Source organism: Lacerta agilis, chromosome 11 (assembly GCF_009819535.1).
Source record: "Lacerta agilis isolate rLacAgi1 chromosome 11, rLacAgi1.pri, whole genome shotgun sequence".
Lineage (NCBI taxonomy): Eukaryota > Metazoa > Chordata > Lepidosauria > Squamata > Lacertidae > Lacerta > Lacerta agilis.
In genome coordinates this window covers 26,725,422-26,751,273 of record NC_046322.1, presented here as the reverse complement: position 1 = coordinate 26,751,273, position 25,852 = coordinate 26,725,422, and the positions used below count along the sequence as shown (strand labels likewise).

Sequence of the window (25,852 nt, the reverse complement as noted above, 5' to 3'; positions counted from 1 at the left end):
ATGCATGAAAAAATGCATTCCAGTATTTTGTATGCTGTAGACTGACTGCGGTACATGGTTGTACTGCAGCCGTTGTTCTCAATTTCATGTCCACAGTGCCAGGAGGTGATGAGTTGTTTGTTTGGCAGTTTGGCAGCAAGGGGGCCAAGGTGTTTTATTTCCACTAGAAAAACAAATTATGTTGAACAGCAACATTTATTAAAGTGGTTTCATCTTCTGCAGCATGATCCCATAAGTCTTTAATTTTAGTTGCTTCGTTTATTTGTATACTGACTATATTCTTTAGTATAGATAGTTTTGCTTCTTATTTCAACCATTTATTTGCTTGTAAAGCTTTTCAGAGTAGAGCAGCTTATATTATAAAATTGGTAACCACAAAAATTAACAGCACTAAATTATGTCTTGCTGGTGCATTCCAAGTTTTTGCTTTTGAGTTGTGTTTCATGTAGACACTATCTTCAGAGAATCATGTGCATTTTTGTCTAGTGAAAAGGGGGGAAACTTTCACTAAAAGTCAATGTTCTCTTTTTATTTGCACTGACTTTAAAGAGTGAACTGTAAAACTATTTGGATTTATGAGCATTATTTTATTTTCGCTGTAATGCTTTTGTAATTTGGTTACCTGTGAAACTCGTAACAAACCCAGAAGCATCAAACAAGATATATCTAGTGTTGGTGAACTGTTAACAAGCAAATAAGCTTATTGAAAAGGAGGCATAAAGAGATGCTTGTTGCAAGAGATGTAAGCACCTTATTGAGAGGATGTGGAATTTTAAAATACTACTAGAGTCAATAGTCAATAGTTGTGTGCTATCAATATTGACCCTAATCTATTAGCAATCTATTCATGGAAGCAGATTGCAGCACCAACCACCATGTAAGGGGACACCAGATTCAATATGGTGTCCTGCTCTTCTGACTGCTTCGATCATGCCTCAGGCAGGCTGATGCTCTGTGGTAAAGCAGCAGCCACACAGCCTTTTGCTGCACTCTCATTTCCCTGGATTGGGGCCAAGTGCTCTTTAGTAGAGAAAAGCACATTGTTTTGTTACTGTGTGTAATGGTTTGGAAAATAAAGCACTAGCAGTTTTATCCTATAACTAATTTTAAAGCTTCCAACAAAAAAATAATGTATATTGCTACATGAAATCTTATGTAATTAAAATCTCATTTGGGCCGTGGTGAACGTTCTATTTTGCAAAGCTGTTTTCTATTGTCTTGCACAACCTTTCTTGCTATTTAAGACAATTTCCTGGGAATTCCTAGCTTTGAACATAAAAATCAATAGCAAGCAGATAAACATAAGAAGAGCCTGCTGGATCAGGCCAATGTCACATCTATTCCAACGTCCTGTTCTCACAGTGGCTAGCCAGGTGCCCATGAGAAGCATGGAAGCAGGACCTGAGCACAGCAGCAGTCTACCCACTACTGGGTGTGGGACACGGTCAATGTGGCTAGTAGCCTGTTATACCTGGCTTTTATTGGTCTATGTACTCTTTAGACCTGGGCGTCAAAATTTTATTTATTCTGTTTTCTAGTATGGGTGTTCACACTATTTTTGATTAAGAGTCCAATTCAGAAAATACTTTATTCGTGGCTTTATTCCCAGGAGGAGCTGAAGAGTGGGCTGCAGATTAGAATGGTCCCTCCCCACCATTAATTGTAGGTAAAACAGAACCTCTGGTCACTCAGCTTGAACATGTGAGGTCAAAAAGAGGGGGGCAGGGGTGTGTATGGTGGGCTCACCCCCTCCAATACCTTCCACACCCAACCTTGCCATGTTGAGTGGGGAGTTTCTAAGCCTGTTCAACATGCTGATAAGCATCCTCATGGTTGAGATTGGGCTCCTTGTTGTAGAGAGATTTTTGGGCACTTTGAGACATCCTTCAGGACTTGATGCTAAACATGCAAATGGCTGAAGTGGAAGCAGGGCTAGTATATGTGTCCCCAGCCTCCTACACATCTTTTGCCCTCATGTTTGGGCTGAATATCTGAAAAGGGCTAACTGAGCCACAATCACTAGTGGCATCCATAAATAAATTCTAGCCAATGGGAGAAAGCCTTTAGTATGCTCCACCATAAAAACAATTTTTCTTTTTTTAAAAAAAGCTGTCAGTAACAGCAAGGGACCAAGGGCTGGTTTGAATGTAACACTAAGCCATAGCTTAATGTTACAGAAATGAGCTGCAAACCTTGGGCTTACACTCTCATATTTTCACTGTCTAGTTTAAACAAATCACTGTTCGTTGGTAGGTCTGAAGTAGTGGTTAGTTTTAAAGTATGGTTTATTGAAACAAACCAGGATTGAACTCTTAAGCAGGCTTGTTCACGTGACACTGGCTAAACTGTGGTTTAGTATTATATCTGAGCCAGGCACAAAGTGCCTCTTTCCAAATGTACCAGGCATTATCTTGAATTTGGAAATGGCAGCAGTGGCATGGGTTGGAAGGGAAGCACCATTCCCTGTAGGAAAAATGATTGCAAGCCCAGCTAATCACTGATCAACAATCTCCTGCAATGAGGGGGCATGTCAACCTGACTTCACATTGGGTATAATCCTGGAAGTCGTCTCATTCTCTGAACAGACCCAAGCTAGTATGATTTGGCATGCAGTGCTGTGGAGGGCACTTGGCTGGTATGAGCATATAATAGTTGGATGCGTTGCACATAGTAGAGTGGTGGCTAACCTGTGGCCCTCTAGGTGTTGCTGAATTACATCAGTGAACATGGACAATTGTTAGGTATGACAGGAGTTGTAATCAAACTGTTTTCTCCACTCCATTGTCCTATTCCCCACTCCTCCTTTGGAAATGTGAGTATATTACTTTCAGAGCTGATTCAGATGTATAGACAATTCTATGGCAGATTACAAGTGAGAATGTGCTCTGCAGATTGAAAGCTAGGAGATAGGGAGGCCCCTAGACTAATGTGTTTGTTCTTTATATGTGGGAAGTTTTAAAAAATTTTTACAGAAAGCAATCATCCTCATGTACTCAGAAATCATAGAGTCTAGGAATGACTATCACATGTGGTGTCTATGCACTTGATGTAGAACTTCAACCTCAACAAGGCAGGACATTAGAACTAGGACCAGATCTTGCATGGTTCTTTTTAAAAAGGTGAAAGCATCCACAAGGTTCCCATATAGGAGTTGGAGTGTGATGCATTTTTGTAACCCTTTCCCTGCTGCTCTATTTTGCTGATTTGAATTGCTCCCTGAAACTGTATGTTTCCTCAGTGAAGTAAATTACAATTTCAAAGGGAGATTTAAATAGGGGAAATAATAACTTCGGAATGAGATAAAAACAAAGCAGCATTATGGCCCAAATTAATTCTCTCCCTCACTGATTGCTTTTAACCACCCCACTTTCTGTTGTTGTTTTTAACAAACCTCAGGGGAGCCTGTCATGGATCTCCCACTATCGCATCTTAACTTTGGGTCTTTTACATTCGTATGGCTACAGCACACTTGTTGTTTGTCATTTTATGAATTGCCAAGAGCAGAGCTGTGTTAACATATTTGCTGAAATGTAGAAGGCTGTTGATTATGTTGCATGGATAAAGCTTGTTAAACATTAATGGAAGACCTCATTTTGAACAGCTAAAAAATTAAAAAGAAAACCAATTCACCATTCACTAACTTAGTGCAAAAAGAATGAAAATTGGTGTACTGTGCTGCACTTACTTCTTTAAAACAATTGTATTTAATGGACATTTGTAAATGGACATTGCATTTCTGAAATGCTCCAGCAAACTTGCAATACCTTTATAATGCTCAGTGTTCCAAAGTATTAAGCACGAAGTATAAATGAAAAGAGCATTGTTAGCAATATTTTGAAAACTAAAAGTTTTAACTGTTTGCCCTTTTGCTTTTTTCTCTTTAAGTGCAGCCTTCCTGCAACTTTATTGTACTGCTTTGTACTTCATGTTTTTTACTACCATAGCTTCGAAATTCAAACCTATACCCAAAGTCCTGAATGACTTGTCTCGTGTACATGCAATGTAACAACATACTTTAAAAATTTGGTGCTTAAAAGTTGTTCCTTTTTTCTTTAATAAAGGATATTTATTTGAACACAGTTTCTTTCACATTCATTTAAAGGACTTGTGGAGCTCTGAAGCAGACATGCTAGTATAATATTGTATAGTTATGTTAGGCATAAGCAATCAAACGTCTGTACATTCTTAAACTGAAGTGTCAGAAGATGATTTTTTCATTGCAATCGAAGGATCACAGGTAGTTCTGACCCTGTCATTCCACCATGCAAGATTCCCTTAATGAGATGTAAAACTTTGAAAACAGAAAAGATTTCATTTTGGATAAATTAAAAATGGTGGGCAACCACTACAGATAGGAACCACACTCGAGTCCCATTCACACTGTCTGCAGAGTTGATGGGGAGAGCAGCAAATGTGTTGCAGCCACTCCTGTGCCATCAAGGAAAAATAATGTGCCTCTAGTGGAGTAGCAGGGGTTTTGTGTGTTTCTTGAGGACTCATCAGGGCACCACGGGAACCCCTGAAGTCTGGTCCCAGTCCTGGATAGTCCTCTTTGGAGGCAGCTGGCTGACCAAGGATGCTGCAGGCTTGTGTGTTGTGGACCTCTTTGTTGGCAATGAGGCAAGTCTGAAGGTTGAGGAGGAGGTATGTCACTGGAATCCTCTTCATTGCAGCAGCAGAAAGCTCTGCTGCTGTCACTCCACTGATGGTACTCTGGCAGGGGATGAAAAAGACCACCTTGGGGGAAGTCTTGGATCTGCATGATTCCAGTCCCTGCCCCCCGGTCCCCTGACATAACCTCAGACAAACTATGTCAATGGGAGAAATAATAAAAAGACCCATGTTCAAAAAGAAGGGGGGAAGCGCGTTCCATCTTTTGTGGCTCATGTGAACCTGATCAGGCTTAAGAAGTGGTGGCTCCTCTGTCATAGACTGTCCCTAGGATTACTCTTTAAGTCTGTTCTTTTCCCCCAAGTGTAAGTGTAAATTGGTACGTCTGATTTAACACAAGAGAATACATTTGTTAGTCTGCACAATCAAGTGCACAGGTGCCGCTTCACAGATTATTTTCCAGATTTGTAAGATACTGTTTACAACAAGAGCAAACATAAGTCAAGACACCAATATGTATTTTGCTTTCTTTATTCCAAGGCTATGTCTTCAGAGCTTGAGAACACTGCTCTGATCAGATGTACAGAACTAGTAGTTTCTTAGCAATGCTTCCTTTTTCCTTGGTAACAAAACCAAATTTCAAGCTCTTTTTTGTGCTGTTGAGACCAAACTTAAGAACCATGAACTAGCCCTGTAGATTGCTATGTGTTCCAACGTACAATTAATCAGATCCTGTGCAACTGGTTAGTCAACCACCCACCCACCCAGACTACTCACACGAAAGACCTGCTTGCTACAAAGTTCCTATGAAGTATTAAACTCTGGCAGTATTCTATGTGAGACGCTCTAACCATTATCCCCTCCTCTCTGCCAGGATCATTATTGGAAACTGTCCAATAATACTGCCATTTTGGCACAAAAATCAAAGAACTAGTACAATATGGAAATGAATTTTTCTACTTACATTTTCCAAAAGGAACCTTGATTTTGTAGGGAGATGGCTTGCAACAAAGGATGATGGGAAAAGCTAATTTGCTGTCTAGTTCCATACATGTTTTCTTGGAAGTAATTCACACTGAATTAATTGAGGCTGTTCAAGTGTAGGTGTCCTTAGAACCACATCCTTATTAACTTTAATGAATTATATCTATCCTCACATAAGAATTTAAAGAGTTATTTTGGCTTGGGTTCCTATGAGCAGAATTCCGTTCACAGGATGTTCTCATGGAAGGAGTGGATGGTGCCTCTCCAAAGCAGCCGCTTGTGTCCCAGGTGGGGGATGAACAGTGGCTGCTGCTGCCTTCTTTCTTCTTGTTGCTGTTGGCTCTTGTGCCCAGTGCAGGGTTTGCCTTTTGCCACAAGGCAGGAAGTTGAAATTGAGCTCAAGGCCCTGCCTCCTGCAGATGATATGTAGGAGACTGCTTTGCAAGCCCAGACATTGAGTGTGCAGCCTTTTCCAAAGAAGCTGGCCTCTTGCACCAGAGGGGAGAACGGGGGGGGGGGGAGGAGGCTTGGGGGTGGTGGTGATGATGAAGGAGGAAAGGGCATCTTGGGAGCATTCACTGGATTGCCATCCCTTCTATTTATCAAAGGGCAACTCTGGATCCAACCTTAAATTTATAATCACTGCAGATCTCACAAAGCAGCAAGCAGGAAATTGGCCACAGTAAACTCTAGAGGATGAGATGGTTGGACAGTGTTCTTGAAGCTACTAACATGAGTTTGGCCAAACTGCGAGAGGCAGTGAAGGATAGGCGTGCCTGGTGTGCTCTGGTCCATGGGGTCACGAAGAGTCGGACACGACTGAACGACTGAACAACAACAAACTCTAGATTGCCTGTCAATTGGTTTCTTGGAGACCTGACCAATCAATCCGACTTTCTGTTGTGCTCAATCTTGCTTACTAAGGCTCCATTTCTATACATGTGCAAGATCGTGCTGTAGTTAAGGTACTGTTGGGATGGAACCAGGCTTGGTCATGATTACAGTAGATCCACAGAAACCAATTAGACTTAAGTTACTCATGACTAATAAGTCCCATTGATTTCAAAGCATCTAACTTCAGTCACATTTGTTTCAATGGATCTGCTTGAATCCAGACTAGGTGTTGGGGAAAATGAAGTAGTTGGAATATTCTGGAGTAGAGTTATGAGAAAGAGGCTCCAATAACCAACTTCCAGACGGGGATGTACTTATAAAACCTTTTTATGTCAAAGTCAGAATTTCACAACATGATACTCTAATTCAAAATCCAGTAGCACCTGAAGGATTAAGGTAAATGCTGCCATCCATTGAACAGTTTGTAATACTTAAAAAGAGCTGAAGAAGAAAAATTGAGTAAAGTACATTCTCCAGAACAGCAATTGTATTTCAAAATAAAAACTGTATTTGTTGGGTTTTAAAAGAATGGTGTTTTTTTTAAAAAACAACAACAACAAGACGCCATAATTGTCATATGACAAGTACACAGGGTAATTGTTCTCCTATGTAATTTCTTGTTTGTTTGTTAGTCCACAGTACCCAACATTTTCTGGCATATATATTCCCACAATTTCTCTTAAGATAGGTACAATATGTAATACCAGTCTCTGGGGAAAACATGACTTTGCCCATTATGCCAATTATTACCTTAATAATACAGAAGTGTGGTGGCTAAAGTAGGTACGATCACCTAATTAGGAATTTCAGAATACAATTTCTAGAATACAATTTCTAAACACCCACCTACCGTAAATGAACATTAAAATATTCTTAACAATAGGATTTTATTTATATGTGCACTTAATTCCACTTATCCCATATACATATTAGATGACTTTTGGGAGTTCAATGGTGCAGCCCTCATAGATTTTATTTTTACAAACAAAAGAACCCAAAGTCAAGCATCTTAATATACATGAGAAAAGAAATTCTCAAATATTGATTTCCAATTTTCAAATTTAATTTCAATAGGAAAATATTAAAAATGTGCACATTTAAATTTTTCCATGTACTGTATATACATGTGTGTGTATGTGTACATATACAAATAAATTTCTTGTACCGCACATATACACAGCATTTCAGTGGAAATATTTTGTAAACTATTTTCCCACATGTAAATGTCATTGTATTAAAAATTTTGATCTCATTAAAAATAATGTTACATTTTTTTGCCATCAAATTTCTGTTCTAACTTGTTATAATTAATAACACTCATGAACATACTTCATTCCTCCTACAATTACACCAATTTTATACTTTTCTGAAGATGTTTCCAATTGACACTCATATAGCAAGAGAATCAGGTACAAACTTCTCCAGGTAAATTAAAATCAGGTAATCACTACTGTCCTGGACCTGATAAAGTTACACATCATTAACATCTAGCTATAAAAAAAAAATCACCATAGAAAGCTTTTACCTATGAATGCAATGAACAAATATTTTCTCCAGTAATAAATAAAATAAGTGGCAGAATACTCTAAAATATGGATGAAACTCAAATGATGTGTACAGTACATACAGTATAATACATGATAATTTACTGTTAGCTGAACAGTAATCCTGACATTTCAGGGGACACCTGTTAAATTACAGATAAAGAAAATGGCATTTTATAAATTAACCCACCATGTATTTCTCCCACTTTGAATACAAATTAGAATGCGTGTATTATACAGTATATACATACAGTACACACATAAAAAACCCGACTTATATTATCTAGTTTTGAATAGCAGTCCTTAAGTGGAAAAAAATGTCTATTGTACAGAGTTTATATTCAAGCTGGATTTTGCATTTAACATTCAAATTAATTTGGGTGTAAAGAAAAGGTCAGTGCATCTTCGTGTTTGATTTCCCCCCCCCCATTCATTTTAAAAATCCTCTCCAATATTAGACAATTTACAGCAAGATTGTCCCATAATGCAACTCCCATTCAGTAAGCAGACATGTGACACACTTGGCTCATCTTTCAATTTTTTTTCTTTAAAATAAAAAATATTATAAAAAGAAATACATGTTTGGCAAAAGTCTTTGTAAATCACATCAAAACAACTTAAAAACATGTTCACTGAGGATAACTGAATTCAATTCCTGTTTTGAAATTCAGAATATTGCCTGGTGTGGTTTTGATAAACATGATGTGAAGGTTCAAAGTGGAGGGGGAAAGATCTCCAATTTCCTGTGATTATACAGTTTCTTTGATTGAGCAAGGTCAGCGTAAAGAAAACGCCCTGGCAATCACTGTATATCCACAATATATCTATTAACAAGCTGCACTGATTACTCTGAAGAAGTTTTGGTTAAAAGAATTATTAAAACGTATGTTGGTAACAGTGAATATGAAACATATGTGGTATTAATAAATAAGACGAAATTGACACTTATCTGTATATAGCAAATTTGAAAATACTTTTCAGGGACTCACCTGTCTTCATAGATAGGCTTCAAAATGGAACACAGAACTTCTACATACATGAACTTAAATAGAGAAAAGTAAACCATACACTGGACAATATTAGTGAACACCAGAGTGAACATCATAAATAAATACAGTCTCTTCCAGTATAAAAAAGGGAAGAACTCTATACAAGCAGTTACTCACTAGGTTTGAATTAAAGATGCAACTCTCTCTCACTCCTGGCAAGAATTAATTGGTAATGCACTATTTCTTAACAGTGCAAAATATCCTGAGAAATTATTAAGATTACAACAAAAGAGAGGGCTGTCATCGCAAAGTTCTTGCACAAAACACAGCAATTAAGTGTCTTAACCGACAAAATAAAAACAAAATAAGACAGATCATCTACATTGTGTCTAACACTAAAAGGGATGTCATTTGGGGCACTTCTCATTATTTCACTGGCTAATAATAGAAAAGGATTGCATTCAATTACTGTTAATATCTTTCGAGTTATCTATGGCCAATTATATACAAGGAGGTAATTTGTAGTTCAAGTTATTATTTTTTCCCCAACTAGCTACAAGCTGAATTCTAAAATTTTACACTGAAATATATTGTTGAAAATTTAAAACAGGCCCTCCTAGAGGAGCATTTTCCTAATTTTGTGCAACTTTGATGCAGAGCCCAACAAAGTCCTATGAAGAGAGACAGTGCATCTTTAAGAAGGTTGGCACTGAGATCCCGTTTTCTTTAGCTGCATTCTATTAGCTTGGCCAGGTTATCTCGTAGTTCTGTTAGTTCAAAGATTTTGCCATCAAGAATTTCTAAAAGTGTTTTCAAGTTATTGCGAAAAGCTTCTTGTTCATTCTGACTTTTCTCCAGACGCTGCTCTAGATCAGACAGTTGTCCTTCTAGGTCCTTGTTTCGAACTTCCACTTCCTTAAAAAAAAAAAAGAAGCAATATATGTCATTTGTAAATACAGTATTATCTTTATCAGTTTTCTATACAGTTAACATGGAGCTGGAGTAATCATCAGGCTCAACAGGGTTGTCTCTTACTCACAAATGGGGAGTGAGGCTCACATTCCTAATTGGAGGTAGCTACGTAGGATAGCATCTTCATCACGTCCAACTTTTCATACCAAGTGGGCTGCAACAAAGCTTTTACCCAGAAGCTGTAGGCCCCACACAGTTTTGGTGGGCTGGGGGGCAGAGGCGAGGCCAAAATTTGACACACAGAGACTCTGGCAGGTTCCTAGAACCCTCCCACCTCCTTCCCAAAGCTGGGAAAGAGCTAACTAGGCTTTGTGATGGAGGAAGGAGGAGTCTAGGACCCCATCAGAGCGCTCACACCTCCTTCCCAACGCCTTGCTTATGCCCAGCGCCTTGCTTATGCAGATTTGGGAAGGCAGAGTAAGGGGATTTCAAATGTTGTTGGGGGCAGCCAAAACCGGTAGATCACTGGACGTCTGTGGTAGATCACTGGTAGATCAGTGGCTCCCCCCAAAGAAGCTGAACAACTTTGGCTCCCCTAAAAAAAAAGCTCAACATTCTGGCCCTTCACCCCCCCCCAAACGGGCCTTCCCTCCTCCTTCAAAGAAACTCAACAAGTTTGACCTGAACCCCACATAACAGGGCTTTCCTTCCTTTTTTTTAAAAAAAAGCTCAAAAACTTTGACCTGAACACCCAAGAAACGGGCTTCCCTCTTCCCTAATAAAAGCTCACAAACTTTGACCTGAACCCCCCAAAAGGGGGTAGATCACTGCCAGTCATTAACTCTGTGAGTAGATCACAGTCTCTTGGGAGTTGGCCACCCCTGCTATATACCATGATTAGCATGGACAGAAGTGTGCTTTCACCACTGCCTCACATACAATTAGGAAGGGAATGGAGGATAGAGATGCACGGATTAGCCTACACAATATGATTTAGCATCTTAGTAAATATATATTTTAGTTATTTAAATACCATTTATTTACAAATGGATTTAAAATGAAAAGTTTGCTTTTGGCAGTGTCAGGAGCCAGGTCATTGTTAACAGGATATTAACATTTTAAATGGTAGTTAAGAACTTTTTTTCCCCACTTACAGATAACTCACATCTTTCGCAAGCGTTCAGTTCTGTGGGTCCACGCATATATGCAAAAATGTGTAAAGCCAGGAGCCCCTGAAACCAGCCCCTCCCAAGTTGGAAGGCTGCCTACCTGGCTGTGTGAGGCTGTGAGGGTTCTGCCAGGGTCCAAGAGCCCTCTCACTGCCTTCCTAAAGTTAGCGCTGGCCTGGCTTGGGGAAGGCAGTGTGAGGGCTTCGGGATGCTGCCTTCCCAAAGCTGTGTAAGTCCACAACCACAGCTTTGCATGGGGTGTGTGGGTGTGGATTTCCTCTACCCCTATTTATTTATTTATTTATCCTACCCCAAGCCCCACACAAAGCTGTGATCATGTAAGTAAAATACCATAAGCGTATGATACGGGGTACCTTTCTTTTGTTGCACTTATTTAAGAATCTTTTTTTTTAAGTTTGTCAAGGGCATAGATCCCACTGAATGGTCACACATGTCAAATGAAAATGCACTGTGCAGCATTTGGCTAATAACAGACCATGGCATCATTTGAGTGTGTATATAATCTTGCTGCTTATCACCAAGTAACTCAACCAGTCAGTTTTGAGAACACAGAATCTACAGGCAATCAAGATCTAAGTCATACGCTCATTTGAAGAGATGAAAGACATCAATGCCTGCAGCAATTTGTTAAAGAATGCAGCTTCAAAAGCTATGAACACCAAAATTCCCAGCATAAATTGCAACAGATATGTAAGAGGAAGTGTTTGTGTTCTAGCAGAAATTACTCCTACCTGCTTATCAAAGTTTGGTTGTTTGCCATTCAATAGAAATATAAGATACAGTCCAAATTTCCAGATACTAATTTCAGCATTTTTACCTGCTCAGGAAGGCATCAGCATAAGGCTTTATTTTGGCCCTCCAAATGTTGATGGACTCCAACTCCCATCAGCTTCAGCCAGCATGGCTAATGGTCAGGGATGATGGTGGTCAGAGTGCAACTATGTTCAAATGCCCACATGTTCCCCAACCCTCCCTGCTCTAGACAGCCCTCTTCTGCTTCTTCCCAAAAAAATACACTGCAGTGTTCCTGACCATCAAATATCCCCAAGTAACTCAAGGGGCAATATATTGCATCAGAGCATTCTGTTGACCTGTCTGCATGAGATGGGAAGATTATCTAGGAACAGCTTGTGCTCTTGGGCTTGTAATTCTTTGCTGATCTTGGCGTGATCTGTCTGTACAAGTCTTCAAGATCCAAAATTATCCAACTTCTTTCCTCTTTTTATTGTTATCTACAAGCAGATACCCTGGAAAAGACCCTGATGTTGGGAAAGATGGAGGGCACAAGGAGAAGGGGATGACAGAGGACAAGATGGTTGGAGAGTGTTCTTGAAGCTATCAACACGAGTCTGACCAAACTGCGGGAGGCAGTGGAAGATAGGAGTGCCTGGCGTGCTCTGGTCCATGGGGTCACGAAGAGTCGAACACGACTAAACGACTAAACAACAACAACAAGCAGACACAAGCCTATTCACCCTGTAACTTACTTGTAACTTCTGAGTTAAAGAGTCCCTCTGTGCCTGAAGTTCTCTGGCATTGTCAATTTCTTGTCTCAATTTTTCTATTTCCTAAAGGGGATAAAGCAGCATATTATCCAAAGTCAACCTAACTTTCATCCTGGACAAATCCTCCTCATCATATCAGCACATACAAGACAGGGCTGCCAATGCTGCAGAACCCATTGGTACTTCTCACAGGTACTTATTTTTTTATTAAAGATTTTCTTGATTTACAAAGGTAGTGCAATGTCTCTCTTGTGTTTTTTCCATGTAACATTTTTACAAGTCAATTTCGTTTGTTGAGACATTAGGAGGAAAAGGGGGAAAGAGGTGGGCGGGATGGGGAGATGGGTGGGGTGGGGTGGGGTGACGATGTTTCTATTTTACTTAATATATGTAGGGTTTGGTGTCAGTGTTCCTTTGGTGGTGAAAGAGGTTCGGGGTTGGTGTAGGATGTGACTGTTCATTTGTGGTTGGCTGTGGTGATCTTTGGTTTCATGTGTGTGTGAGTGGGTGGGTGTTTTGGGTCAGGTTAGCCATATTGATTTGTATGCTGTCTCACAGGTACTTATGCAGTGCAACTAGAATCGGAGAGTGGGCCAAACTGCATCACCCTGAGAGCCATCTGGCCAGCCCTAGAGCTTTGAACTTCAGCATGCTTCTCAAAACATGCATAGTTCCCAGTAGGAAGCATCATTTGTGCTTCAGGTTCATAAGCATAGAAACCTGCTAATGATTATGCAGCAATAGCTGTAATTGAGTCATAAGAATCGGCTGCCAGAGAGCCAGTTTTTCAGGGCGAAAAACACCAGGGAGGGAACGCTGCAAAGAACAAAGATGAAATTTCCGTTACTGTGAACAACTGTCTATTTTATAGCAAGAAGAAAGGCAGAGGAATCGTAATTAAATATATCCAACAATTCATGACCAAGTCTAAAGCAACACTGGAATCATTTAGTCAGGCTAGATACTAATAACGTTGGCTTAGAGCCTAACTTGCCTTCTGTGAAGAGAACGGCTTCAAGAATTAAAGTAGACATCCGTGGAAGTCGTGAACATCTCAACACTTCTTTGTGCAATAAAAGTCTACCAGTTAGGGGACTAGGAAGAAACTTCCCTGAAGGCATGCTATTTCAGAACTGCAGTGAGATATCTTGAACTGTCCTCTGAAACATCTGGCGCCAATTACTGACAGCGAAATAATAGCGTGCTTCTAGGACTAGAGAAGTGATATAAAAAGCAATCCCTACCTATTATTCACTCTTTGGGGAAGTGAGTGTGCTTTGCCAAAGGCAACAAAGACGCTTTTTGAACTTCCCACCAATGCATGGCCTCATACTGCAGGGGTCATTCTGCCGATCATCATCACTAGAAGATGTACTTTTAATTCTAATACACCTGACTCTTCAGGCACTTTGAACCAGTATATAAAAGCCATCTTTTAGAAATGAGTTATGGCCTGTTTGTCAGCCTGCTTTCACACTTCTAAGAAGGACAGAGGAAAGCTACTGCCTTTTGAAAGAAATGTGTGGGGGTTTTTTTTGGGGGGGGGAAACAACCCATATTTATCTAAATGTTTTTCCCTATACAAAGAATTTTGCATCTCATTCTAGATGTTAGTCAGCAGAATAAAAAAAAAAACAATTTAGACAACTTATTTTTGTAACCCGTATTTTGATACAAGCTGAGCTTGCCTTCTTAAACTGATTGATTTTTTATTATCATCAGTCCCAGACTGAAACATGATTTTTTAAAATTATCATTCCGATTTCCACAACCATTTTAAAATGCAATACTATGAATGGTGTATAAGATAAATAATCGGGGCTATTAAAAAGTCAATTAACAAATGCAAGCAAGTACCTCTTCCTTTTTCTTCAGCGTTGCCTCTAATTCTTGTATCGTCTGGTTTAATTCTGTTTTATGTGTGTGAACCGCACTTGCTTGACTACTAACACACTCCAGCTCAGTCACCTGTAAAAATAAATACAAATAATAAATATGCAATTAAAGGGCCATATGGGACATTTCTGCTTTACTGAGCACCTGTATCACAGCATTAACACTTATTGAAATAGTTTCATTAGCTTTGCACAGTATTTTATAAAATGATGGTGGAGCATTGTTTAAGTGCTGTGCCAGTGCTTCTAAAAGTGGCAAAGTTTGATTCTAATAATGGGTTGGTTGGGAATTAAAGTGATAAATATAAACCTAAGAATGGCTTATTTAATTATGAAGACTGTTCTTCTTCAAACTGCACTCTTCTAGTTGACACCATATAATAGAATGATATGGAACTAGTTTGCTAAAATCATTCACACAAAGCTTTTAACCCCACACATCATCATCATTATTATTATTATTATTATTTGAATTTAGATACCACCCTATACTTTAGTAATTCATTAACCTTCACCATCCAAAGACTTCCCCAAAATTCTAATCAACCTCTGCATTTTTCTACCAGCACTGTGCAACAAAACCAATGAATGCTAAAAACAATGTGATTTAAACACCAATACTTACAATTCTACGGACCATGTGCATATTGTCACTCAGGTGCTTGTCGAAAACATTAATAGAATTGAAGTATGCTTAACTTTCTCTAGATTGCGCCATTCAGTGGGACCTAACTGTACAATTAAATGCTAATGTAGCACTAAGTTCAACAACTCATAAGCATGCTTAACTTTCTCTGGATTATGCCCAATGCTAATTTTTATTTAACGGCAGCCAAATCCTCTGAATGTGACTTGAGGGCATTAAAACATAAGCACAAAGGAAAAACTCTGCTGGATCAGAGGGTTCACCTAATCTGGCACTGTTCTGACCAGCCAAAGGCCTGCAGAAAACCCACTAGCAGGCCATGAAAGAAACACACCTCCTCCATTGATTATTCCCAACACCTAGTATTCAGAGGCATAGTACTTTTAACTTCAAAGGTCTCATTTAACTATCATCATTCCACATAATAGCAAGCTCAGGTGTTTGAGCGCCTATCATTTTGGAAGCAAAATGGGGCCACTCAAATCAAGGCTGTAATTTCTACATGCTTTGAGGACTCCCTAGGTACTCAGAAGTATAGAGGTTTGTAAAGAAAGAGAAAAAAGGAAATTAATAAAAACAGCTCAACCACAACATGTGAGCTCACAGAATGCGGTGGGGAGTTGAACCTTTAGAAAAGAAGAAAACTAGAAGTCAGGCAGACTGTATCCCTTTTCACAGAGGAGAAGAAACGCTCTGTGATTAAAGCATAGCAGGGTCATGCCAACAAACTGACCTCCCTAGGATGCAAGTCTGGGCAGTGTGTATGGAGATCCTGGGCTGCCCAGGCGACAAGATCCTTCTCTTGGCCTCACTGATGTAGTCCAAAGGAAAGCACAGCAATACGTTTGGTACCAGCTGGGCCTAAGGAGTTGTTGGAAGGAGGAGTACAAGACACTATCCAACTGCCTTCTTGACCATTGGGCCCACTATTGGTCTCATCCACTCAATCCACCAGAGCCTGTCTTTGCATGCAGATGAAGTTTCTAATTCACTATGTAAATTATGAAATTTTCCCACAACAGACAGCAAGGTGAATAACTATTTGGTGGAAGATGAACTGTAGCAGAATGGAAACAGTGCTGCATATGACAAATACAAGGTGGAGAGAAAACGATGCCTATCTCACATTCCTATAGAAAATCAGTTGGCTGGCATGTAATTCTGGCCTGAGGTGTATAAAGTGAGTTTTCCATGACATAGCTACTATAAAAATCCTGTAACTAGCAACTACAGGACCTTTTTTTTTTTAGGGTAGAAGCAATAATTGTTCAGCCCGGACACTGAGGTCCAGCGCCGAGGGCCTTCTGGCAGTTCCCTCGCTGCGAGAAGTGAGGTTACAGGGAACCAAGCAGAGGGCCTTCTCGGTAGTGGTGCCTGCCCTGTGGAATGCCCTCCCATCAAGGAATTAAACAACTGACTTTTATAAGACATCTGAATGCAGCCCTGTTTAGGGAAGTTTTTAATGTTTGATGCTGTATTGTGTTTTTAATATTCAGTTGGAAGCCGCCCAGAGTGGCTGGGGAAACCCAGCCAGATGTGCGGGGTATACATAATAAAATATTATTATTATTATTATTATTATTATTATTATTATTATTATTATTATTATGTCACCTGGCCACCTTCCCACCTTCAACCCAGACCAGCTCAAATTAGCCATGATGAGCAGGGGTTGCGGGGGGGGGCATATTATAAGCTAAAGAGCTGCAAGCACCTTGTCCATATTTTCAGGCCTCATCAGCTGAAACCAATCCCACAGGATTGGGCAATATGTTTTACTCGACAGCTCCCTGGCTCTATAATAATGGCGGCACTAAACTCAGCATGAAGACAAGTACTTTTATCCTCAAAGGCCTGTCAAACTTGTCACAGCAGGCCTCCCATGGTTCCAACACTATTCCCTGGGACAGATGTAAACATTCCTCTCACCACGTGGAACAGTTCTGCTGGCCAGCTACTCAAATATGCAGTGCAGTCAGCACAGTAAGCCTTCTTTGCCATCTTCACCACCACACAAAAGGCCTGACTGTGCACTCAAATACAGTTTCATACTGGGTCTTTGGACATCATGCTAAACCAGGGGTTGTGGTTTGTTGCTCCTACCTATGCTATGGGAGTAGTGAAGCCAGAGACACCTGCTTGTTCACAGAAAACCATTAATTAGGATCTACTGCCAATGTATTGGTCCTGATCATCTGATAATTACAATGGTTTATTAACAGCACGCGTGACTCTAACTGGATTTAAGCCCTATTGTTATAAACCAAATTACTTGTTGGCTTCTAGCAATATGATGTTAAAAGATGCTGGTATGCTTACTATATTAAAAGGTATTGCTAAAGACAACTAATCCAGATTTCCTAATTAATCAGAATACAAACCTCAAGGGTCTTCTTACAAAGTTTTAAAAAAGAGAGTGGAAAAAGAAACATCACACAACTCATTACATGAAGAACGAAGTCGAATATCAAACAATTCAAATACAGTAAAAGTTTTCTATATTTCAAGTAATGTCTCCTTGATGTTAGTTTGACAATTCCTGATTGTCAGGGGGTTGAAAAATTGTCCAAGGATATCTGAAAGCTTAGAATCTACATTTTCAGTGTAGAAACCATTTTTGCATGCACTTTTAACCTTAACACACTGTGGTAACATGTAGAATTCCAATAGTTAGTTAGTTAGTTAATTTACCTAAACACAAGAAAATATGAACTCTCTACAAAATGTGCTTACAATAAATATACAACCAGCATGTTGCTTTAAAAGAAGGGTAGTATCAGCAGAATCCACAATAAGACAGAACTCTTAAACCCCAATCCAGCAAAGTATGAATAGAAGACCCATATAACAATTTCTATCTATTTCTGCTTATCCATTCCTGATACATCCCAAGTTGCTTTTAAACTTCCCTTAGGTTAAAAAAGGCAACTTATAATACAATTATGTACTTCTATGAAGGCACTGTTGTATGTAATCGCCCCTTATGTCAGTGGTTTTCAACCAGTGTGCTGTGGCACCCTGGGGTACCTTGAATGATGGTCAGGGGTGCTGCGGGCAACACTGGCCTCTGTCCCTCTTTCCATCCCTCCCTCCACTGATGCTCTCTTGTGTGTCTGCCTACCAAAGGGTTGCACAGCTGTTTACTGCAGCAGCCCTGGCTATATGCTCCACAGGCGAATGGTGCCTCTGGGAGGTACCTCTCTTTGGGGCGGGCGGAGGGGGGGCTTAGAGGCCAGGGGCAGCAGCAGCAGCTGCCTTGAGGGCTCCCAAGGAGAGGGGAGAGGAGAGAAGGCTGAGGGAACACTCCAAGTGGGAGGGTGTTTGAAGAAGGGTGAGAGGCTGCCAGCTCTGCAGGCAAGGGGTGACATAACTGGGCTCCTGGGCCCCACAGGGTGCTGCAGAAAGAATGTGATTGGTTAAGGGAGCCATGGACTCAAAAAGGTTGAAAACCTCTTCCTTATGTGAAGAAGCAAAATAAGCAAAATAGAGGAGTTCCCATTTATAAATTTATATTTTCTTCTATTTCTAAAACTCTAAATGAGAATAAGTGTTAGGTAAAGGTAAAGGGACCTCTGAGCATTAGGTCCAGTCGCGGACGACTCTGGGGTTGCAGCGCTCATCTCGCTTTACTGGCTGAGGGAGCCGGCATACAGCTTCTGGGTCATGTGGCCAGCATGAATAAGCCGCTTCTGGCGAACCAGAGCAGTGCACGAAAACGCTGTTTACCTTCCCGCCGGAGCGGTACCTATTATCTACTTGCACTTTGACGTGCTTTTGAACTGCTAGGTTGGCAGGAGCAAGGACCAAGCAACGGGAGCTCACCCCATCGCGGGGATTCGAACCACCGACCTTCTGATCAGCAAGCCCTAGGCTCTGTGGTTTAACGCACAGCACCACCTGCATCCCTGAGAGAATATGTGTTACATCATTATAAATGGAAATCCTTTGGCTGGCTAAGTTTATAGGTCACATTCCTAGGTATCCAGGAGGGAATGATCAACTTAAACTATGCATGGAAGGTAAGTTGTAACTCAAAATCTACAAAACAAGTAATTGCATAGCACTGCAGTACAAGAGTTGTACAACTGAAAGTGGGAGCAAACAAACAAAAGGATAATGGCCCCAGGCAAAATGTATGGATGAAATTTTGTTTTGCTCTGTTTCCTTAGCGTGTTTTTATTATATAACTGATGTTCCAGGACCTGTTAAAACAATATCCTCTGTTCTGGAACATGCATGATACTTGAGCAAGAAGCTGAAGCAAGAATTGGGAGAAACACTCCGAGTGGAATGTAGAATATACAGAATGCCTATGACAATTTAAACAGTTCTGGGCACAAAACACGCATAGAACAGCCGACACATTTAGCAGTTTATTTTTTCACCCACAATATGAATGTATCAACTATGATAAGATTCTGCATTAATTGGATTCTTCTCATGTGCATGGCTAACCTCAAATTGTACAATTCCTGCTCTTACTGGATGGACAAATAAAGAAAAAACAAGGGACACACTTTCCCCAGCAAATTAAGTCTTCCAGTAATGCTAATAAAGGACTATGAACAAAGATATGCTTTGAAGCATTTTTTTCACCTGGCTGAGGGTGGAAGGACTACACCATGTTTTATTGCTTTAATATATTTAATATTTGATATTTTATTGCTTTAATTAAGAGATAACCAATGGTATCCCCATGCTGACAAAAGCTTCTTTAATCCAGTAGAGGCTTCTGTAAGTGAAACAGTAAGGGAAACAATTCTCACTTTCCCCCCTCATCCATTGAGGATATCGCTATGCACCCTAAAATCTGCTGTGGAGGCCAGCTGACCCTTTGCAACAGCGTGGGTGCAGAAGGATGGGAAGCAGCGAACTTTGTTTCTCCCTGCATTCTGATGACAAGAGCCTTCACTGGATCAGAGTCTTCCACCAGCAGAAGGATGCCAGTTGAAAAAAAAAGAAAACCGAAGTTGAAATCCTGTGCACACTTAACTGGATGAAATATACGCGGAGTCAAGTGTGGATTTCATGCTCTTTATTCAGCTCATTGTAGCGAGGGATGCAGTTCCCCCAAAACATCTGCTTTATATACACTATTTACACAATGGGCCCCACATGATTGGCTAATTCCAGGATACTCCTGTATGCCAATCGGGTTGCGGATTCACTTCCACCTGGAGCTGGATTGGGTGGCTCCTGCGGACCAATCAGACTGCTGCATTCTGGATCCTATTGTTCTAGGACCAATCAGACTGCTGCATTCTGGATCCTATTGTTCTAGGACCAATCAGACTGCTGCATTCTGAATCCTATTGTTCTAGGACCAATCAGACTGCTGCATTTTGGATCCTATTCAACTCAGTACATATCACTGGATGTAAGCACCACTGAATACACAATGACTTCCTTTGGCATATACATGGATAGGTTTACATTGCATATCAGTAAAGGGCCATAGTTTCACGACAAGATGGAAAAGGGAAAGGAAAAGAATGCCACGAAACCTGTGCTCTCTGCTAAGGCTTGCCTCTCACCTACTAAACATTCCTGAGGACCAATTATGCCAGGGGGAGAGAGGGCCAGAAAAACCTGCTATTGCTGAGGATAGAAGTAGCCCAGGAAGGAAGGAAGGAAACAGTGTGTGGTCAGCCTTTTACAGGAATAGGCACATTGATTTCCCAACTTTACCCTGTTTTGCTTCACCTCTACAGCTATTGAGGTGATCACAAATTGAAGTTGATTTGTTTTTTAAATAAAAACATGTCATAGGTTTCCTTGGAGAGTTGAATTTATTAGTGTGGCCATGTCTGTCAGCTACGCTTAGTAATTCCCAAAGAGGACAGCACACTGCACGAGCCTTCCCTGGTGTGATTTATGGTCACGTTTATACACATTTATCAGCATAAACATGCAGCCAACTTCATAACTAACCCTCTATTATTATAACTTAAGTCAATAATTTCACAAAACAAAGGAAAGGAAGGAAAGATAACTGTAGAAAACAACGTGGCAGGGAGGTATCACCTGCAGATCCAGCTTCTGCAGAATACACATTTTCTTATTTCTTTAAGTTTAAATTGTATTTATAAGCACATGAACATGCTTAAAAACATTTGGAGTGAATTGGACAATGTTGTTTCTTCATGGTGAATGAGAGACACTCCCACACCTAGAGGCCACAAAGTGCTTACTGTACCTGTAAAATATTCTGAAGTTTTTATTTATATTAATATTACGGAGGCTCTTGATGTACCTGTTTCAATCATCCTTACAGCTTTGAAGTGTTGCTCCCAGAAAAGTGGGTGGATCAAGGGTTAACGACTAAGCATTGTGAAGGCTATGTGTCCCTCAGCAATATTGCTTGTCAGCAATTTGTGTCCATACAAAAAACAGTATCAAAACTTACTGAAACATCTTGCTTGGATGGAATTTAGTGAAACAAGTGTGAACAAGATTACAGCCTTTTAGAGACAAAAGGAAGCACATGTGAATGCTGCTCCTCCAGCCACTTTTTCTGAAGAAAATAGGCTTTGGGAGAGAACCATTTTGAGCATTAGATAGGGAGCAGGTGCTGAAGCCTTTTCCCAACAGACAGACTTTTCCTTTCCAAGTTATCCTAGCCAGCCGATTACCATCCTGATTACCATCAGGATGCAAGTATCTATTTCCTTGTATGAGAAACTTGCTGTCAGGGAAAAGGTTAAAAGCCTTTCCCCACTTTTCTACTGAAGATATGCCCCTCCCAACCCACTTTTATTCAGAAATGCAGCTGTCAGGGATTTGTTACAAACATTTGCATATGATATGTAGTTTGCCCCTTAGACAGTTCCAGAACTTCTATCCTTTATCCTCTGAAAGGTTCTTATCACAGTGGCATGCTGGGATAAATACTTTGCAGTGATCCTCCCTGGAGAATGGGATATGATATGCATAGAAAAATCTTTTGCATCCAGTGATGTTTGGCTTTAACAGATTTGCATACAAAATACAGCTCCCTTTTGTCTACAACCACCACCCACCCAAAATTCCAACACATTTAATAAAACTTGATGCAACAAAACAGTACCAAGGGTGTTTCTAACAGCAATGCAAGATTGGCTTCGTTCCAGCTCTACAGCTGAAATGACAGACACACATACCAACAAATCAAGTGTGAGCTCAACCAACATTCTTGACTTTCCCTCCCATACTTCAGATGGCTATCCACTTTTTAATTTTATTTTAATCTGCTCACTTGTCAACTCATAAATTGAAGACGAAAAAAAATTCCAAAGCACAAAACTTCTCTAGGAGTATTTGCTTCTGGATGACACCAAGAGGAACAGCAGGACAGAAGAGTACATTGCAGGCTTCTACTTTATGCTTGCAGAGCTATTTCCCTCCAGAGATCAACAAGGTATGTTTGAACTGAATGCGGTGAATGTGCTTCCTGGGCAAATGCTCTTCTAAAAATGTTATGTATGTCTTCACCCTTACAGAATCTTAATTCATGCAGTTACTTAACTTGCCTTAGTTTATTTTATTAACAGATCTAAAGAGAGAATATAGTTTAGAGTGGGAGGAATGTACAAACTAGAGGATAAATGAAACAACAGGAGGTGAAAAAGAGAGCAGATCATTTTGAATATCCACAGTTGTCTACATTATGAGTTTATCGGATTAGCGCTCAGTTGAATATGAATCAATGCAGTATATAAAGTGAAAAAATTGTGCTTGCTACAATTTCACAAGGCACATAAATATACACAGACAAAATGACACTGCCTGCCGTATATCTGGACTGAGATGGTTTGCCCCTGCACTTCTCCATGAATAAAGAATTTATTTTCCAGCTATTTTCCACTGGTTTCAGTTGTCTTAATGGGCACAAGCTCACAAAAGCAAACCTAGGTTACAGCTCATGGTTTGTTTGGAGAAAGAAAAACCATGAGCCCAGGTTGAGACCTAACGCTAAACCAAACCATGGTTTAGCTTCCAGCAGTGAAGCAGCAGCATGAGAAGAGAAGCAAAGTGCCCACGATTTTAGCTCCATGCACCAGTACACTGCACATTCACCTTTAAACCAAAATAATGCTTAGCTATGGTTTAAAGTGACTCACATGCAGGCAAGTCCAAGTACACTAGATTAATCTTATACGTCTGACTAAGTGCTATAGACATCACTTAGTAATACATATTTATATGATTTGTTAGATAAAACTCAAACTATATAATATAATAATATATAATTTATTACTACGGGAGAATTTATTACATGAAAACTTTATAATATATTTCATCAGAAGAGAAAATAAAGCTCAGGTTGCATGAATGCTATTAATTGTCAGATGACCAGAAGATTTTTACTGCACCTTTTTCTTAGTTCATAACATGCAGATCCACTAACAATATGTAGTCAAAAGCTTTAAACTTACCCGCTTATGTAGACGTTCTGCTTCCTCTTGATATGCAGCAAGCTGTTGTTTCCATTGTTTCACGTTGGCAGTGGACTCAAGCAGAGCTGCTGTAAGCTTGGCATTGTTACCCTTGAGTGTTGCAAGTTCTGCCTCCCAGTGTTTGCCGATTGCTGAACTATGGACAAAAAAACAGTTGTCACAATAGTGGAGACCACAGCATCGCTGGGTCATTTTTGTTCTCTGGTTCATGCCTATACAATTGTCTTCAGAAGCCAACAAGTCTTGTGGTCCCTCCCAAGTTCTATGATTATTTTTCAAAGTAGAGCATGATGCAAAAACACATTGCCTAGGGATTGGGGTGGGAGGAAGCTTAGTAGATAAGCACATATTTTGCATGCTGATGATTCTAGGTTCAAACTCTGGTTCACCACTTAAAAGGACACCAAGGCTGGGAAAGACCTCTCCCTAAGAGGGGCAGATAGCTCAATTATTTGACTCAACATAAGGTAGCTTTGTATGTTAAAGACTGTTTGTAAGCAGGCTTTGGAAGACAAATATCTGACTGTGAATATGCGAATGATTTTTTGAATTTCATACTAGATATTACCTTATCATAGAAGATAAAAAATAAACACCTATTGTTACCTTCTCCAATAACAGGTCAGGAATTAGTAAAAAAAAAGTTGCATTATATTAATTAACCATCTTACAATACGCAAAGAGAGAGTTTGAAAGTATGCCTAAGCCAAAGATTAGCAATATGGGAAAGAACTTGCACAAGCCCCAGGCCCATGTACTCTCCCTTCCCCTGCTCAGCCTCAAGGAAGATAGAAGCATTTGCTTTCGTTTGTAAACTAACCACAGTTTGCCATTTAAAAATTATATACCACTTCATTGTAAAAACAAACAAACTCTTGAAGCAGTTAACCAACATAATAAAACAATAAATTTTAAGTAAAAGCCATTAAAACATTCAAAAAATTAAAACCATAGTTATGGTGTTGAGGAGACGCAGACTGTTGGTTCTGGGGGACTTCGGCATCCATGTTGAGGCCATTAAATCTGGGACAGCTCGGGACATCATGGCTACCATGACAACCATAGCACTGTCTCAACAGGCCATTGACCTCACACATGTGGCAGGCCACAGCCTATACATCTGATTTCATCAACTGAGCAGAAATAGGGTGATCGGAGAGTGATCCAGTCCGTTGTCAATATCAGATCACTTCCTGATGCATTTTATTAAGAATTTATTAGATTTTGGCTTCCTGATGCATTTTAGGTTTTCAGCAGCTTTCCCCCTCTACAGAGGCAGGGGAATGTCCTTGGAGGCCGAAGGATCCAATTAGCTTCCAGACCCTATGGAGGATTTTCCAGCTGACATGACTGGCCCTGGTTGCCTGTAGAAAACATGGATGATCTGGGCCACTGACACAATCCCCCAAATTTCCTCTGCCACTTGACAGAACCCTGTTGGCTTCTTTGGTATATACCAGAGCTTTGGGCAATGAAACAAGCTGGAAGACGAGTTGAATGCAAGTGGAGAAAATCTTCAAACGAATGCAACAGAAAACTAGTGAGTGCTCATTATCAAGTTTACTCAGTGGCAATGAAAGCGGTATAAAGCTTACTTTGTTTCCAATGTGTTTGTGGATTATTGGTTTGCTTTCCCTTTTATTTATTTAGTATGTACAGTATTTTGTATTCTCATTTTGTATTTACGGTATCTGTTGTGAACCGCCCTGGGATCTTCAGATGAAGGGCAGTATACAAATTTAATAAATACTAATAATAATCTAGCTGAGCTAAAACCAGTGGTGGCTTGCTGTGATTTGTTTGCAGAGGAATTTGAAGATAAAATCACTTGAATCAGCTGAGACCTTGACTCCACTATTTTAGCATGTGATTCTCAAGAGCCATCCAGAGTTTGTTAGTAAAGCACGAGGATGTGGACAAGGTGCTGGCATCAGCACAGGTGACCATTTCTGTTCTTACTCTTGCTCTTCAAGGCTGGTAAAATCTTACAAGGAGGCAGCAGCTTGATTGGCCATGCAAGAGGGGGTGGTTCTTGCTTGCCAAAAGGAGGTGATGGTAAGACCACTCATTTAGAAACCTTTCCTGGATCCATAAAATCTAAACAATTAGTGACCAGTTGCCAATGTTTGTTTCTTGAGCAACGTTCTTGAGTGCATGGCTGCAGGTCAGATCCAGGCTCTCTTGTGTAAGACTAACTTTCCAGATCTATTTCAATCAGGGTTTGGGCCCTGTTTGGGCATGAAAACA

The 25,852-nt window shown here is 40.1% G+C and overlaps 1 protein-coding gene across 3 annotated transcripts in view; it reads right to left on the bottom strand.

Moving 5' to 3' along the window:
* Nucleotides 1-6,798: 6,798 nt before the first annotated feature.
* The window catches only part of HOMER1 (homer scaffold protein 1), a 71,465-nt gene continuing 52,411 nt past the window's right edge, over nt 6,799-25,852 (bottom strand). For 2 of the 3 annotated variants that reach the window (XM_033163765.1, XM_033163767.1), the window contains exons 6-9: nt 23,585-23,741; nt 14,487-14,597; nt 12,612-12,692; nt 6,799-9,937 (exon numbers count right to left, since the gene is read on the bottom strand). In XM_033163765.1, coding sequence (XP_033019656.1) covers nt 9,749-9,937; nt 12,612-12,692; nt 14,487-14,597; nt 23,585-23,741 — 538 coding nt within the window. In that variant the 3' untranslated portion in view covers nt 6,799-9,748. Of the gene's footprint in view, nt 9,938-12,337; nt 12,371-12,587; nt 12,693-14,486; nt 14,598-23,584; nt 23,742-25,852 lie in introns of those variants that run through there. The other variant, XM_033163766.1, reaches the window with a different exon arrangement.